The sequence below is a fragment of the Herpailurus yagouaroundi genome, unplaced genomic scaffold, assembly GCF_014898765.1.
Source record: "Herpailurus yagouaroundi ecotype Mexico unplaced genomic scaffold, PumYag 141, whole genome shotgun sequence".
NCBI classification, from domain to species: domain Eukaryota; kingdom Metazoa; phylum Chordata; class Mammalia; order Carnivora; family Felidae; genus Herpailurus; species Herpailurus yagouaroundi.
This window is the reverse complement of record NW_024412396.1, coordinates 2,668,828-2,683,833: the sequence shown is the minus strand read 5'-3', so window position 1 is coordinate 2,683,833 and position 15,006 is coordinate 2,668,828. Positions and strand designations below refer to the sequence as shown.

The 15,006-nt window shown below is 57.8% G+C and overlaps 2 protein-coding genes across 10 annotated transcripts in view; both read left to right on the top strand.

Annotated features, from left to right (window-relative positions):
• Window positions 1-2,406, top strand: part of ACIN1 (apoptotic chromatin condensation inducer 1) — a 34,493-nt gene extending 32,087 nt beyond the window's left edge. For all 7 annotated transcript variants that reach the window (XM_040476657.1, XM_040476656.1, XM_040476653.1 and 4 more), the window contains 2 exons: window positions 43-143; window positions 1,461-2,406. In XM_040476657.1, coding sequence (XP_040332591.1) covers window positions 43-143; window positions 1,461-1,787 — 428 coding nt within the window. In that variant the 3' untranslated portion in view covers window positions 1,788-2,406. The remainder of the gene's footprint in view (window positions 1-42; window positions 144-1,460) is intronic.
• An 867-nt stretch (window positions 2,407-3,273) lies between these two features.
• On the top strand, window positions 3,274-13,553 carry CDH24 (cadherin 24). Of its 3 annotated transcripts, XM_040476662.1 has the most exons (14): window positions 3,274-3,519; window positions 4,500-4,574; window positions 5,063-5,367; window positions 5,558-5,852; window positions 6,008-6,127; window positions 6,202-6,369; window positions 6,545-6,732; window positions 7,144-7,397; window positions 8,346-8,482; window positions 10,807-10,928; window positions 11,010-11,121; window positions 11,369-11,617; window positions 12,184-13,200; window positions 13,296-13,553. In XM_040476662.1, exons 3-13 carry the CDS (start codon window positions 5,167-5,169, stop codon window positions 12,681-12,683), a joined length of 2,346 nt encoding a protein of 781 aa, XP_040332596.1. In that variant the 5' UTR covers window positions 3,274-3,519; window positions 4,500-4,574; window positions 5,063-5,166; the 3' UTR covers window positions 12,684-13,200; window positions 13,296-13,553. The 3 variants fall into 3 exon arrangements, with proteins under 3 accessions (XP_040332596.1, XP_040332594.1, XP_040332595.1); XM_040476660.1 differs by lacking the exon at window positions 4,500-4,574 and having other exon boundaries at window positions 3,275-3,519; XM_040476661.1 differs by lacking the exons at window positions 3,274-3,519; window positions 4,500-4,574 and having other exon boundaries at window positions 5,672-5,852.
• Window positions 13,554-15,006: the final 1,453 nt, after the last annotated feature.

The window sequence follows — 15,006 nt, the reverse complement described above, 5'->3', positions numbered from 1 at the left end:
GGGTCAGAGGCATAAAGTCTGACTTGCTTTCTTCCACTTCAGAGAAAGCTCAGGAGGAACCACCTGCCAAGCTGCTGGATGACCTTTTCCGTAAAACCAAGGCAGCTCCCTGCATCTATTGGCTCCCTCTGACTGACAGCCAGGTGAGTGCTCACCTTCCTGCTCCACTCAGAGTAGCACCCAGTCTTGCCGGCAGTCTGCAGAGAGAGTCACGTGACTAGAGGGTTGAGTAGGCCCAGGTGTTGGCTTAGGATAGTAAGGGGAGAAACTAAGCATCACAGAAAGGTAGTTTTAAGAACCACGTGCCAAGTATGCCACAGAGAAGCCAAACCCAAGAGGGTAAAGGTTGACACGAAGACAGGAACTGGGTTTATATAGTTGTGTCAGCCATGCCTCTTGGAAATTGATTTCCGTTAGCCAAGAAATCCATTTTCTTTTAAAAAAAAAATTTTTTTTTTAACATTTATTTATTTTTGAGACAGAGAGAGCATGAACAGCGGAGGGGCGGAGAGAGAGGGAGACACAGAATCTGAAACAGGCTCCAGGCTCCGAGCTGTCAGCACAGAGCCCGACGCGGGGCTCAAATTCACGGACTGTGAGATCATGACCTGAGCCGAAGTCGGACGCTTAACCGACTGAGCCACCCAGGCACCCCAAGAAATCCATTTTCTAGATTCATCCACTTCTCTGCTTTTTTATTTGTAGGACTTTTTTTTTTATTATTATGTATTTATTTTGGGCACCTGGGTGGCTCGGTTGGTTCCATGTCTGACTTGAGCTCAGGTCATGATGTCACAGTTCAAGAGTTTCAAGCCCCCACATTGGGCTCGCTGCTGTCAGCGCACAGCCCACTTTGGATCCTCTGTCCCCCTCCGCCCCCACCCCTGCCCTGCTTGTGCGCTTGTGCGCGCACGCTCTCTCTCTCTCTCTCTCTCTCTCAAAAATAAAAAAATTAAGAACTTTTTGTTTTTAATTACCTATTTAAGTGATCCCTACACCCCGTGTGGGGCTCAATCTCACAACCCCAGGATCAAGAGTTGCATGCTCTTCTGACTGAACCAGCCAAGCACCACTAGGATTTTTTGCTTTTTACTTGTTTATTTGTTTGTTTACTTGGATTTTTTGCTTTTTAAATTTAAGTTTCTTAGTGATGGGCCTTTTGGGAATTTGAGGCTGATATTACTCAACTAAACAGAAAAGTGGTTTGTTCACCTCTAGGTAGCTAGGGAAATACCAGAGGCCAGGCATGACTGGTGCCACTACCTGTTGTGGGTATAAAAGGTAAAAACTTGAATTAAGACCCCAAGACAAAGAGATGTGATTGCTGACACTTCTTGCTTAACAGCAGAGCTGACAGTGACCCTGAGCTAGGAGGGCAGGGTCCAGATGCAGATAGACAAAGCGGGACTGGCATGAGCAGGGCCAAGATGCCTATTCTCTACATTTGCTGCCTGCTGCAGATTGTTCAGAAGGAGGCAGAGCGGGCTGAACGGGCCAAGGAGCGGGAGAAGCGGCGAAAGGAGCAAGAGGAGGAAGAGCAAAAGGAGCGGGAGAAGGAAGCAGAGCGGGAAAGGAACCGACAGCTGGAGCGGGAGAAGCGGCGAGAGCACAGCAGAGAGAGGGACAGGGAAAGAGAGAGGGAAAGGGAGCGTGACAGGGGTGATAGAGATCGGGATAGGGAGAGGGACCGGGAGCGAGGCAGGGAGAGGGACCGCAGAGACACCAAGCGCCACAGCAGGAGCCGGAGTCGGAGCACACCTGTGCGGGACCGGGGCGGGCGCCGCTAGCTGGGAAAACTTGAGAGGGAGAGCTGCAGGCATCAGCCACCCTGCCCTGGGGGGTTCGAGGCCACAGAGGGATAGGTACAATCTCTACCACCCTATAACCAGGGGTCTTTCACATCTTTTACCCAGTGCTGAAGTATGGCTGCCACCTGTCCCCACATACCAAATGGAGTAGTGGCCATCTTTCCCCCCCAAAGCCCCACCCCCATAACCTATCTCTTGGGAGTTCGCCCTCTTCTCCCTCTCATTTCCCATGATAAATCTGAGAGGGAAGAGCTAGGTTAGGGAGGAAGGTGGTTGGCCCAGAGGCGGGGAACAGCCAGGAGCCCCACACCTCTTTCATTTTTCCTCCATCCTGCTCACCACCTCCTTTGGGTACTCACACCCCTCTCTTGGGAACAGCCGGGGCCAGGACTGGGTCACCTATGAGCTGAATCAGCATCTCCTCCTGAGTCCCAGGGCCCCTGCAGTTCCCAGTCTCTTCTGTCCTGCAGTCCTTGCCTCTTGCCCACCGGTTCCACTTTATATCCACCTTTTCCTTTTGTTCAATTTTTATTTTTATTTTTTTTATTATTAAATGATGTGGTCTATGGAAAATAATAAAAATCTGACTTAGTTTTAACTAGTGTGTGTTACTGGCCTTCCTTGGGCAGGGCGTGGGGGAGAGCCAAATTGAGTTGAAGAGGACTGGTAGCATGGAAGCACCACTGTTTGCACTCCCTACACTTGTTCAGGAAGTCTGCTGCTTCCTGGAGCAGGGAATTCCCGCCCTCCATCTCTGCCTTGGCTGTAACCACGTCGCCACAGAGGATCTAACTCACTGGAGGGCAGAGAGGGGAAGACCCCTGCCAAGAGGAGTGTTGGTTGGAGGGTTGAGGAGGTTCCCAGTCCTTCCTGTGGTGTAGGCTTTTGGTCACCTGCTCGCCTCCTTCAAGGCGCCTCCCACGGCTGCCGCCAGGGGGCGGCAGCCACTAGCTCAATGGGAACCTGTAAAGGAGCTTCCCAAAAAGGCTCCACTCCCCACCTCCGTCCCCTCCCGCTGCTGGCGTGCCTCGGGCCCTGACCTGTTCCCTGGGCTCAGCCCGCGGTCTCCCTGGACCCTTCTGCCGGGCTTAGGCGCTGCCCCAGTCGGCCCGCTCTGGTGCCCCGCACCGGCCCCCCAAATGCCGCCGCCTTGTGGCCGGGGTTTACAGCCGCCCCGGAGGCCGCCCCGGGAGCTGGAGCCGGGCCTCTCCGCAGCGGGCTCCTAATTCCCCGCCTCCCCACACGCTCGCCCTTCGCCCCGCTGCGGGCGGTGTGCGGGGGCCGCTCGGCCCTCCCGGCTTCACCCTCTTCGCCAGCCGTTGGAAGACGGCCTGGCGCCGGGGCCTGGACGTCCTCCCGCCCAAGTGGCCCGCCGGGCGCTGCGGGCCCGGCCCGGGAGGGGCGCTGCATCTGTATGCGCCCGGCGGCCCGGCAGCGCCGCCCCCGCCCCCGCCGCGCGGGCCCGGGCTGGCCGGGGAGGGTCGGAGGCTGGGCTCTCTCCCGCGCGCCGCGGAGCCGCCTCGCTCCTCCGCAGGCGGAGCCTCCTTCCCCCGCCCCCTCCGTCTCGCTCCCTTGTTCTCGCCGGGGCCGCTCAGACCTGCAGCGGAGCCGCGGCGCCCGTTCCGATCCGCTCGGGGCTGCGCCCCCGGGACCCGGCGACGGGGGCGGGCGGGGACGCTCCCCGCCGGCCTGGGCCCCTCGGCACTGCCAGGTAAGGGCGCCTGCCCCGGAGCCCGGGGTCGACAACCCGCGGAGGGGCAGCAGGGGGCCCGCAGCCTGCGGGTGTCTTCAGAGCGGTGCGCTCCGCGGCTGGGAGCCCACTGCCCGCTCCCGTCTCCCGCGCTCTACCTCTTTCCCTTCTTCCCTCGCACCTACTCTCCCTCCTTTCCCCATTTTCCTCTCCCTCGATTTCTCTTCATCCTGCCTTCTCTCTGCCTGTTTGCCTCCTCCGCCTCTTCCCTCTCCCTCTTGCCCTGTCTTTCTCCATCTCCTCTTCCTCTTTGCCGTTTCCTTCCCCTACCTTTCCTTTCCTTTCTCTTTGCCTTTTCCCGCTCTCCTTTCCTTTCCCCGTCCCTTCCCTTTCGCCTCCTCTTCCCTTCCCGCTATCCTGTTTCCCACTCCTCCAGCCCTTCCCTTCTCCTCGTCCCGCCTCCCGCTCTGGTCCCCCGGCTTCCCTCCGGCTTCCCTCTTCGGCTTCCCTCTTCCCTCGGGGGGGCAAAGGACTGGCAGGTGTGTTTCTGCTCTGGGGAAGGAGGGGTGGCAGCCACAGCTACCTGAGGGATGCCCCCCAGGAGGAGAGGGAGGAGACAGCAGTGGGAAGGGTCCTCTCTCCAGCTCTCTTCCCGAAGCCCCTCCTGGCCACCCCCCTCTCCCAGATTGAAGTTCTCCAGGCCTGGCCTGACCCCCCATAGCTGAGGGCTGCCCCTGTCTGCCCATCACACACAGAAAGCCCCTCTGCCCCCCTCCCAACCATTCCCAAGCCTGTTACCTATGACTCCTCTCTGCCTATCACACATCCAGGCTGCCTCCTTTGATCTCTTTCCTTGTGTCTCTTGCTGCCATTCTGTCTCAGTCTGTGCCGGACAGTGCCTGAGTCTGGGTCTCACCCTCAGTAACGTTGTATCTGTACTCTCTGCTCTCCCTTCCCAGCCTCCTGGCCCTGGCCCCCAACTCTACCCCCTCTTCTTTCAGGGCTGGCCCTCCACTCTGGAGTCCCCCTTCAAGGACTTCAGCTGGCAGTATGAGCTGGGGGCAGGTTCTGGAGAGGTGGGGTTCTCCGTGAAAGAGGGACTTTCACAGGCTCGCAACCCTGTCTTCGGCTGCACTCCTTGTCATTGCTCAGCCTGACCCTAGACACCCTGACACCGCACCTTCATGAGTCCCAGCCTCTGGATTTTAAGCCCTTTCTCTGGTAGTCCCCATCTCCTCCAACCCCCTGGCTGCATGCCCAACCTGGGAGAACAGGAGCCACATTTAGGGTTCTAAACCCTTCCGGCATCCCCTCTCCTGTTTTCTTCCCCAGCTTCTCGACTCAGAGTTGACTGGCCAGAGATTTATCAGCTTGTAGGGCTGGAGGTGAATACAGGCAGAGCCTGGGTGGAGAGAAGGATCAGACTGTCTGCTCTGTCTCAGTCTGGGTTCTGGGCAGTGGGATGTCTGGTTCCTTGGAGGTCTGATCTTCAGCATCTAACTTTGGTTGGGGGGTGGGGAGAGTTAAGGGTTTCTTTGACCCTGAACAACTACCTGTCCTACAGGTGTGGATCCATGGGGTAGCTCCAACGCATCTGCCCCTCTGCCCCGGCCAGCTCATGCCTCAGTACCCAGGGACAGTGAACAGAGCCCCAGCTGGAGCCCAAACATGTGGGGTCTGGTAAGGCTCCTCCTGGCCTGGCTGGGTGGCTGGGGCTGCATGGGGCGCCTGGCAGCCCCAGCCCGGGCCTGGGCAGGGTCCCGGGGGGGCCCAGGACCAGTACTGCTACGGAACCGAAGGAGCTGGGTGTGGAACCAGTTCTTTGTCATTGAGGAATATGCCGGTCCAGAGCCCGTCCTTATTGGTAAGGTAAGGATCAGCCCTTCCCATGTCTACCTTGACTCTTGAGGCCCTTAAGCCCTGCCCTGCAACTTCATCACTTCTACAATGACCTTGGTCCCTCAGGACTCCCAACGCTCCACCCAGTCATAGACTTAGACTCTTTAACCTTCTGTCCCTATGCTTGGAACCCGCTGCCATTTTTCCCTGACCCCTACAGCTGCACTCGGATGTGGACAGGGGCGAGGGCCGCACCAAGTACCTGCTGACCGGGGAGGGGGCAGGCACTGTATTTGTGATTGATGAGGCCACAGGCAATATCCATGTCACCAAGAGCCTGGACCGAGAGGAGAAGGCACAGTACGTGCTGCTTGCCCAAGCCGTGGACCGAGCCTCAAACCGGCCTCTGGAGCCCCCTTCAGAGTTTATCATCAAGGTGCAAGACATCAACGACAATCCACCTATCTTTCCCCTCGGTCCCTACCACGCCACAGTGCCCGAGATGTCCAATGTCGGTGAGTACCCCAACTCTGACCATCCCGGGGTCCGTCTCCTGGAGCACCCTCACCTCTCCTTCCCGCATTGCCGTCATGTCCGGGTCCCCCTCATCTGCTGTTCCTTCCCACCTGGCCCTGCCCCTGCTGAGTGGGGGTGCCGGGACACCCCACAGGGACGTCAGTGATCCAGGTGACGGCTCACGATGCCGATGACCCCAGCTACGGGAACAGCGCCAAGCTGGTGTACACCGTGCTGGATGGACTGCCTTTCTTCTCTGTCGACCCCCAGACTGGTGAGAATAGGGCTCAGGAACCTGGGGGGGCAGCCATGGGAACAGGCACCCCCTCACCCCTCGTCTCTCCCCAGGAGTGGTGCGGACCGCCATCCCCAACATGGACCGGGAGACACAGGAGGAGTTCTTGGTGGTGATTCAGGCCAAGGACATGGGCGGCCACATGGGGGGGCTGTCGGGCAGCACTACAGTGACAGTCACCCTCAGCGATGTCAACGACAACCCCCCCAAGTTCCCTCAAAGTAAGGGGCCAGTGCTGCCACCTGACCCATCCTTTGACCGCCCCACCCCCTACGGCCTCTGGAGAAGTCTTCTCTCCCGCCCCTCCCTTAGCCAGCCCCCAGGAGAAGGAAGTGCTGGGGGAGGGAGGAGGGCTGGGACCCCTCTAAGAATGTTTCCTCTCCATCCACACCCAAGGCCTGTACCAGTTCTCTGTGGTGGAGACTGCTGGGCCAGGCACCCTAGTGGGCCGTCTGCGGGCCCAGGACCCAGACCTGGGGGACAACGCCCTCATGGCATACAGCATCCTGGACGGAGAGGGGTCCGAGGCCTTCAGCATCAGCACAGACTCCCAGGGTCGAGATGGGCTTCTCACCGTCCGCAAGGTTAGTCTCCTGTCTGCTAACACTTGCAGACTCACTCATGCGTGCCTCCTGCCCCATGAGGCACCCCTCTAACTGGTCTACAACAGACTCGGGACCACCGTTGGAGCTTAGGGATCATGGTCATCTAGTCCTCTTTCAGATGAGGGACTGGGGCCCAGCAAGGGGGAATGACTGGCTCAGGACTTTTTATGTAGCCAGTCTGTGGTGGAGCTGGAGCCACACCTAGAGTTACGGACTAAGTCATCTGCCTCACTCTGACCACCGCGGCCACTGCCTCTCAGGTGCCCACCTCTCCTGTCAGGTGGGCTGAGCACTGGTTGCATGGAGAGGGGACGTCTCTCTTACCTCCCGGGAGCTTGGGCCTGCCCTGGTTTCCACGTGTCTCAGTCACTCCCCGTCCCCTCCCCATAGCCCCTAGACTTTGAGACCCGGCGCTCCTATTCCTTCCGTGTGGAGGCCACCAACACCCTCATCGACCCAGCTTACCTGCGGCGAGGGCCCTTCAAGGACGTGGCCTCGGTACGCGTGGCTGTGCAGGATGCCCCAGAGCCCCCTGCCTTCACCCAGGCTGCCTATCACCTGGCAGTGCCTGAGAACAAAGCTCCCGGGACGCTGGTGGGCCAGGTCTCAGCCTCTGACCTGGATTCCCCAGCCAGCCCAATCAGGTGAGCTGGGGTGTGGGCAGGGGAAGGGCCGGGACTCAGGGAAGGAGCTCAGCAGCAGGCTATTCCCACTGAGGATGGGTCCCCTTCATGGAAAAATCACACTCACCTTCTGGCTGCAGGAGCCCACTCTGCGGGACTGGGGGCCAGGGGAGGGCTGGAGGACCTGGCTAATTACCGCTCTCCATTTCCACCCATCCCTCTGAGAGGATAACAGTGGCACCTCCCAGTGGCAGTGCAAGCAAATGCAATCTCTTGCGAGGAGCTTGGTGGATGGGTGATGGCTACCACTATTGCTTCACATTTTACCAAACGCTTGACCACATTCAATTCTCACGACAGCCCCATGAAGTAGGCATGATCATCACCCGTTGTTTTAGAGACGAGGCCCCGAGAACTTAAGTTACTTGCCCAAGGTTACATCGCCAGAGTTGGGATCCAAATCCGGATTTGTCTGCCTTGAGAAGAGCCACTCTTCCCACCTCTGGGCATCCCTGTCACAGGAATGAGGGAGGTGCTGGCGTCATTGCCATTTTGTGGTTAAGTAAGGAGAGGTTGAACGATTCACCCAAGGTCACACAGCTGGTCTCAGGCAAAGCAAAGCTGAAACACAGGTCCCTGGGTCCCCAAAACAGAGCCCAAGAGTCTGACAGACAGATCATATCTACCCCTTTTCCACCTCTTCCTCTCCCAACCCCATGAAACCCAGTCCCCCTGAGTCTTAGGACAGGTGTTTAATGTTTATGACTTCCCCAAATGATTTGTTTTTTAAGGGGACCCTAATGTGAATCATGGCTCTGGGTACACGGGGCAGGCTCAGCCCAGACGAGCTCGGGCCCTCTGCCCAGAAGAGCCAAGAGTCCCAGCAAGGCAAACAGAAGGGAGGGAGGGGTAGCAGCCAGCTCCGGCCCTGCCCCAGATCAGCCCCCAGCTCCACTCCATCTTCCCCAGATACTCCATCCTCCCCCACTCGGATCCAGAGCGCTGCTTCTCTATCGAGCCCGAAGACGGCACCATCCGCACGGTGGTGCCCCTGGACCGCGAGACTCGTGTCTGGCACAACCTCACAGTGTTGGCCACAGAGCTCGGTGAGGAGCCCTGGGCCCCCAGGAGAGGGGAAAGCAGCAGCCTCCTGGCAGAGGAGCTGTCCCTGAGCAGGGGGAGTTGCGGGGGGGGAGGGGCAGTCACTGCCACCACTCCTCACTGTGTGCAGCGCCGGGTCCCCAGCCTGGATCATCACCACCAGACAGGCCTTCTGGTCTCTGAGGCTGGGCTGGCCTGGGCACGGTGGGTCTGCCTGCACATTCCCCTGACTTTAAATTCACTCCCATGCCTGACTTTCCCCAACTGGGAAACAAACCTAACCTCAGATAGCTTCCAACCCCTAACAAACCCCAACCTGCACCTTGGCAGACCCTGCCCTTCCCACTGTCTGCTGCAGGCTGAAGCCAGGGTTCAGGGAAGGGCTGGGTCCCTCCTCTGGGGGCTGACTGGGGGGGGGCCCCAGAAGCCCCTCTCAGGGAAGCCCCGCAGAGAGCCTTCAAGGTAGAAGAGAGGGCCCAGCTCCTGCCCCTGTCACCTACCAGTCACCAGCAGCATGGGTTGACTACCTCTGGGCAGCCATGGCCACCGGAGATAGGAAGACCTCCTTCCCCTTTGTGAACCCCCCCTTCTCACCCCTGTTCACGCCCCAGGGTCTCCTACATATTCTCTCTGTGTCCTGTCTGTGGGAGTTGTAACTGTGTGCACAGATGTTTGTACGTGTCAGTGAAGAACTATATAGTATGTGTACGTGTGAGTGTGTACTTACATGTGTGTATAATTCTGTGTGTGTGAAAATACACACACGTATTTGTGTGTATATGTAGTTGAGTATAGGATATTTGTGCATATGTGTAATTTGATGTATATGATAATAGGTACAAGTGGCCATTTATATATATCGTTTTGCATGTGTGAGTGTTTGCGGACAGGTAATTTATTACTTATTGTGTATCAGGCACTGTTCTAAGTACCAAATGTGAACGAATTAATGTAATCACCACTACAACTTTATGTGGAGGTATGATTAGTTCCCCATTTGAAAATAAGGAAACTCAGGCAGAGAGAAGTTAAGTAACTTCCCAAGGTCACACAGACGTTAAGTGGAAGAGCCATCAGACCCAGTCAGGCTGCAGAATCAGAGCAGTTATCTCCTCTCAGTGTAGAATTTTCTGTGTATGGGCTTATGTTTATGCCCATGTCGCTGTGTGTTACATAGAAGTGCTTGTGTATCTGTCCATGGGAATGCCCCTGCGTGTTTACATAGTGTGTTTGTAGTTGCCTGTGTATACGTAGCCGTGTGAGTGTGTGTGTGTGTGTGTGTGTGCGCGCGTGTGCACGCGCATGCTCCCCTCCCTGCCTTCTCACCCTCCCACCAAATCCTGCTCTGCAACGAACCCCAATATCAAGTAGCAGGCCCCGGGTCTTGACTGCAGAGAAGGAATGGAGCCCCAAACCCTTGGCTGGGGAGCCCACTCAGCCTCCCTTGCCCAGGCTGGGACCTTAGCCCCTTCACCAGGGCTAGCCAGCTCTCTCCCCACCTGGAGAAGGACTAAAGAATGTGGGAGGCTCAACCAGGAGAGGTGAGCACCAGGGTGGGCAGGGGTACCTGTTTTCCATTCTCTCTTGGATGGCATTGGCAGTGAGGAGCAAGGCAGGGCAATGATGAAGCCACCTGATAAAGGGATGCATGAAGAAGGGGGCCTGTGTCTAGCTCTGGTACCCAAGCTGGCCTGGCTCCCCAAGGCCAGCTCTAAGTGATACTCATTGCTATACCATGGCCTCCCGGACCTCTGATGGGGTGTGTGTGTGTGTGTGTGTGTGTGTGTGTGTGTGCGCACGCGTGCGCGTGTGTCTGTCTCTGTCCCACGCACGCTGTGTATGAAAATGCATTCTCTCGACCCGGGGGGCTGGTGACACTGTATTCACTGTATATATCCAACATCTACTTCGTGTGTGTTGTATTTGCTTTAAATGCTGAGTGTACATCGAATATATGGTATGAATGTGTTTATTTCATGACTATTGTATGTGTGCATCCTGTATGCACTTTGTGTCTACCTTTCATTCACGGTGCATGTGCCCTGCATGTGGGTTATTGTATGTATGTATTGTGGGTGCTTCCCTCCTGCCGAATGTGTGTGCTGCATTGTACATATCTTGGCTACCATGGGAATGTTGTGTGCACTTGGTGTTGCTCCTTTCATTTCACAACGCTGTTTCTCACTCGCATATTGCGTGCATTTCTCGTGTGTTGCACGTGCATGCTGTGTGCTGCATGTGGCATCCATGCCCGTGCACCCTGTGTGCTGTGTGTAAACTGTGGCTTGTGTGCGTGTGTGGGGTGTATGTGTTCGTGTTCTGGCTTCAGACAGCTCCGCACAGGCCTCCCGCGTGCAAGTGGCCATCCAGACCTTGGATGAGAATGACAACGCCCCCCAGCTGGCCGAGCCCTACGACACCTTTGTGTGTGATTCTGCAGCCCCTGGCCAGGTGAGATGCTGAGGCAGCAGGGTTGGGACCTCAAGACCTCCAGCTGCCCACTCCATACAAGGCCTCTCTTCTTCCTCCCAGCTGATTCAGGTCATCCGGGCTCTGGACAGAGATGAAGTTGGCAACAGTAGCCGTGTCTCCCTTCAAGGGCCTCTGGGCCCTGATGCCAACTTCACTGTCCGAGACAACCGAGGTGGGTAGCCTTCTACCACTGTGCCTGTGCCTGTCTCCCTGCTCTTCTCTTCCTCTGCCACCCCCTAGCCCAGTCGGCCTGACTCCTGACCCACATATCTGGGCCCTTCACTCAACAGAAAGTGGATGGGGATTTGCACGTTTTTGCTCTTTGCAAACCTTCCCCATCGGAAGCTGTCTCCGTGGGTCGCACCCACCCTACAGGGGAGGTGTCCCCGGAGATAGCCAACACCTTCCCTCTCCCACAGATGGCTCTGCCAGCCTGCTGCTGCCCTCTCGTCCTGCTCCGCCCCGCCAGGCACCCTATCTGGTTCCCATAGAGCTGTGGGACTGGGGACAGCCAGCTATGAGCAGCACTGCCACAGTGACTGTCAGCGTGTGCCGCTGCCGTCCTGATGGCTCTGTGGCGTCCTGCCGGCCCGAGGCGCAGCTCTCCCCCGCTGGGCTCAGCACTGGGGCCCTGCTTGCCATCATCACCTGCGTGGGCACCTTGCTTGGTGAGTCAGGCCACCGTGGGACATAGATGTGGGGTCCAAGGCTGCAGGGGGTATAGAGAGGAGCCACATCCCTGGACACAGGGAAATCCACCCTAGGGCATGAAGGAAGCATCATGCCTGGATTTTCCCACTGCCTCATGTGTCCAAGAGAAAAGCTCTGGCCTCATTTCCCTGACATACCCATCCGCAATGACAGCAACAAGCCATAAAAACTGTTTATTGAACCCTGACTCAGGACCACGTGTGGTGCCCAGCACATCACTCGTGCTATTTCCTTTCATCCTTTGAACAGCTCTAAGAGGTAAATTTGTTTTCCCTGTTTTCCACACAAACCCTCTAAAGGGTCACAGAGGTTCACAGAAGCCAAGCAACTTCCCACAGTCACACAGCTAGTAAGGGGTGAAGTCAGGACTCAAACGAGGTTTGCCAGATGTCAGACCAAGGTCTTGCCACCCCTAGGCCACACTGTCTCCTCTGTCTCCCAACCTGCCTGCGGTTCAGAACGGAACCAGGTGCCCTGTTCCGGGCCCTGCGGGCTCAGCGCCCTGTGTGCGCCTCTCCCCCAGCGCTGGTGGTGCTCTTTGTGGCCCTGCGGCGGCAAAAGCAGGAAGCGCTGATGGTGCTGGAGGAGGAGGACGTCCGCGAGAACATCATCACCTACGATGACGAGGGCGGCGGCGAAGAGGACACCGAGGCCTTCGACATCAGCGCACTGCAGAACCCCGACGGGGCGGGCCCACCGAACCCGGGCCCTCCAGCGCGCCGTGACGTGCTGCCCCGGGCCCGGGCGCCACGCCAGCCCAGGCCCCCCGGCCCCTCTGACGTGGCCCAGCTCCTGGCGCTGCGGCTCCGCGAGGCGGATGATGACCCCAGCGTGCCGCCCTACGATTCGGTGCAGGTGTACGGCTACGAGGGCCGGGGCTCCTCCTGCGGCTCCCTCAGCTCCCTGGGCTCCGGCAGCGAAGCGGGGGGCGCCTCCGGCCCCACCGAGCCACTGGACGACTGGGGGCCGCTCTTCCGCACCCTGGCTGAGCTGTACGGGGCCAAGGAGCCCCCGGCCCCCTGAGAGCCGGCCCTGGCCCTGCCCGCCGCGGTGGGGCAGCCCGCGCAGGCCCTCTGAGTGAGCTCCCCCGGGGTCCAGGCAGGCGGCAGCAGCCCAGGGGTCCCCAGGCCTCCTTTCCTCCCTGTGTCCCTCCTCCCAGCTTCCCCAGGGCAACCTCCTTCTTACCTCCCTCCTCCTGAGTCTGTGTGTCTCCCTCCAGGGATCTCTGTCTCTTTCTGTAACGCTCTCCTGTCTGGGTCTGGATTGTGTGGCTCGACTCTGAATCTCTCTGTTCTTTCACTGTGATTCCACTCTCTCTGTGACTCTGTTTTTGTCTCCCGGATTCTAAATCTCTCTCACACCCTCTCTCTGTCTCCCTTGCCCACATACATGCTCTGTGTCTGTCTCCTGCCCACATCTGCCTGCATTCTCTCTGGGTCCCTGTGACTGGCTTTTTGTTTTTTTCTGTTGACCATCCCAAAAGCAAGAGAAACTTCCAGCCACTGCTGCCCACCCTCCTGCAGGGGATGTTCGGCCCCAGGTCAGTGTCCCTAGATGATGGGCCTGGGGGCACAGGGATGGCCTGAAGCCCTCCTCCACTCACCACCTCGACCCCGGGCTCTCCTGTCTTTACAGACCTGCCCGCATGGTTCCATCCATCACTCATGGCCTCATCCTGGCTCCACTGGCCTCCAGCAGAGAGAGGGTACCAGCCCACCTCCCAGGGCGAGAGCTCCAGCACACCCCACTCCCGCCATGGCCGCCTCCCTGGAGCTCTGCCCAGCTGTTGGCCTGCCTTGGGCATCCCAGCTCTGGGCATTGTCTTGTGTGCTTCCCAGGCCCCAGGGGGAGGGGAGGGAAGGAAAGAAAAGAGGGAGGCAGCTGGGGAAGGGGAAAAAGGGAGGAAGGGGAGAGGCCTCCATCTCTAATTTCATAATAAACAAACACTTTATTTTCTAAAGCTGGAGCCCTGTTTTCAGTTCCACATGCAGGTTTCTGTGCAGAGCTTCACTGTGCCATAGGGTGGGAGGAGAGGCCTAGCCCATCCCCTCTGGCTCACTCTCCTCTCTCCTTTGGGGGGCAGTCCACTTCAAGCCCCTCTAGCCTGAGGAGGGTTTGAGTTGATTCCATTCAGGAAGTAAGCACCCCCACTCCCACTGCCAACTCCCCTGTTTCCTGTTGGTCTCAAAATGTCCAAGGGAACTAAGAGGGATTGGCCAGAGGGGAGAGTGGAAAGGAGAAGGGGGGGGTGAGAGCTATTGGGAAGAATAGAGGAGAGATGAAAGGAGGGAAAGAGTGGTTTTCAAACCAGGGAAAAAATGTGGCTGGAGGGCAGCCGAGGGGGGCAAGCCAGTCCTGTGGCCTGTGCTGCCCATCAGGAGAGGGTGGCTGGGGTGAGACCGCCGGTCACATTGATTCTGGGCCCGGCCCCAACTTCAGTTCTCCCTGGTCCTCATCTTACTCTCCATGGAACACAAAGGAGGAGGAAGAGGGACCAGGGAAGTGAGCTATTGAGGGGCCAACTGACCAAATCAAAGTCATTTGGGGTGGGAGCTAAGCAGAGGGCCATCATTTCTCACTGTGCACTCCCTGAGCAGACAAGGGAGTTCCTAGCTCCAGTCAGGGCTCCTGGAGATTCGAGTAGATGGGTCAGGACAGGTCCTTGTGACCCTCCTCTCCAAGTGTAGGCTGCTGGCCATCGGAGGAAACTACTCCAATGAAGATGCCTTCTCTCACAACTTTTTTTTTTTTTAAGTTTATTCATTTATTTTTAGAGGGAGAGAGCATGAGCAGGGGAGGGCAGAGGGAGAGAGAGAGAACCCCAACCAAGCTCCACGCTGTCAGCACAGAGCCCTACTCGGGGCTCAAACTACGAACTGTGAGATCATGACTTGAGCTGAAATCAAGAATCAGACGCTTAACCGACTGAGTCACCCAGGTGCCCCTCAACACCTCTCATGCTGCTTGGTTAGGGCAACTAGGTGGTAAGAGAACAGGACCCCTGTCCCCGGGGCTGGATTTGTCATTTGCTGCGCTGAAAGGTGGACCCGGACCCCTGACTGGCCAAAGGTCTGTGCCAGAGCAGGCTGGGTGTCTCTGAAGGAGACGATTAAGAGGCGGCACCCCAAGCACGGTGTCGGAGGGACAGGGTTTTCCAGTTCAGGGCAGGATGGGCAAGCTCTCTGTCCCTTTGGTCTCACCCTGACATCTGCATCAAGCCTTCAGGAATAAGTGGAGAAAAAGGAGGACAGACTTGTGGGCCGTTCCTTGGTGGTTAAGGGTGCACTGAGGTGGGACACGGGCCTTTACCTGCTCTCCTGGTCCATCCCGATTCCATTAAACTTAG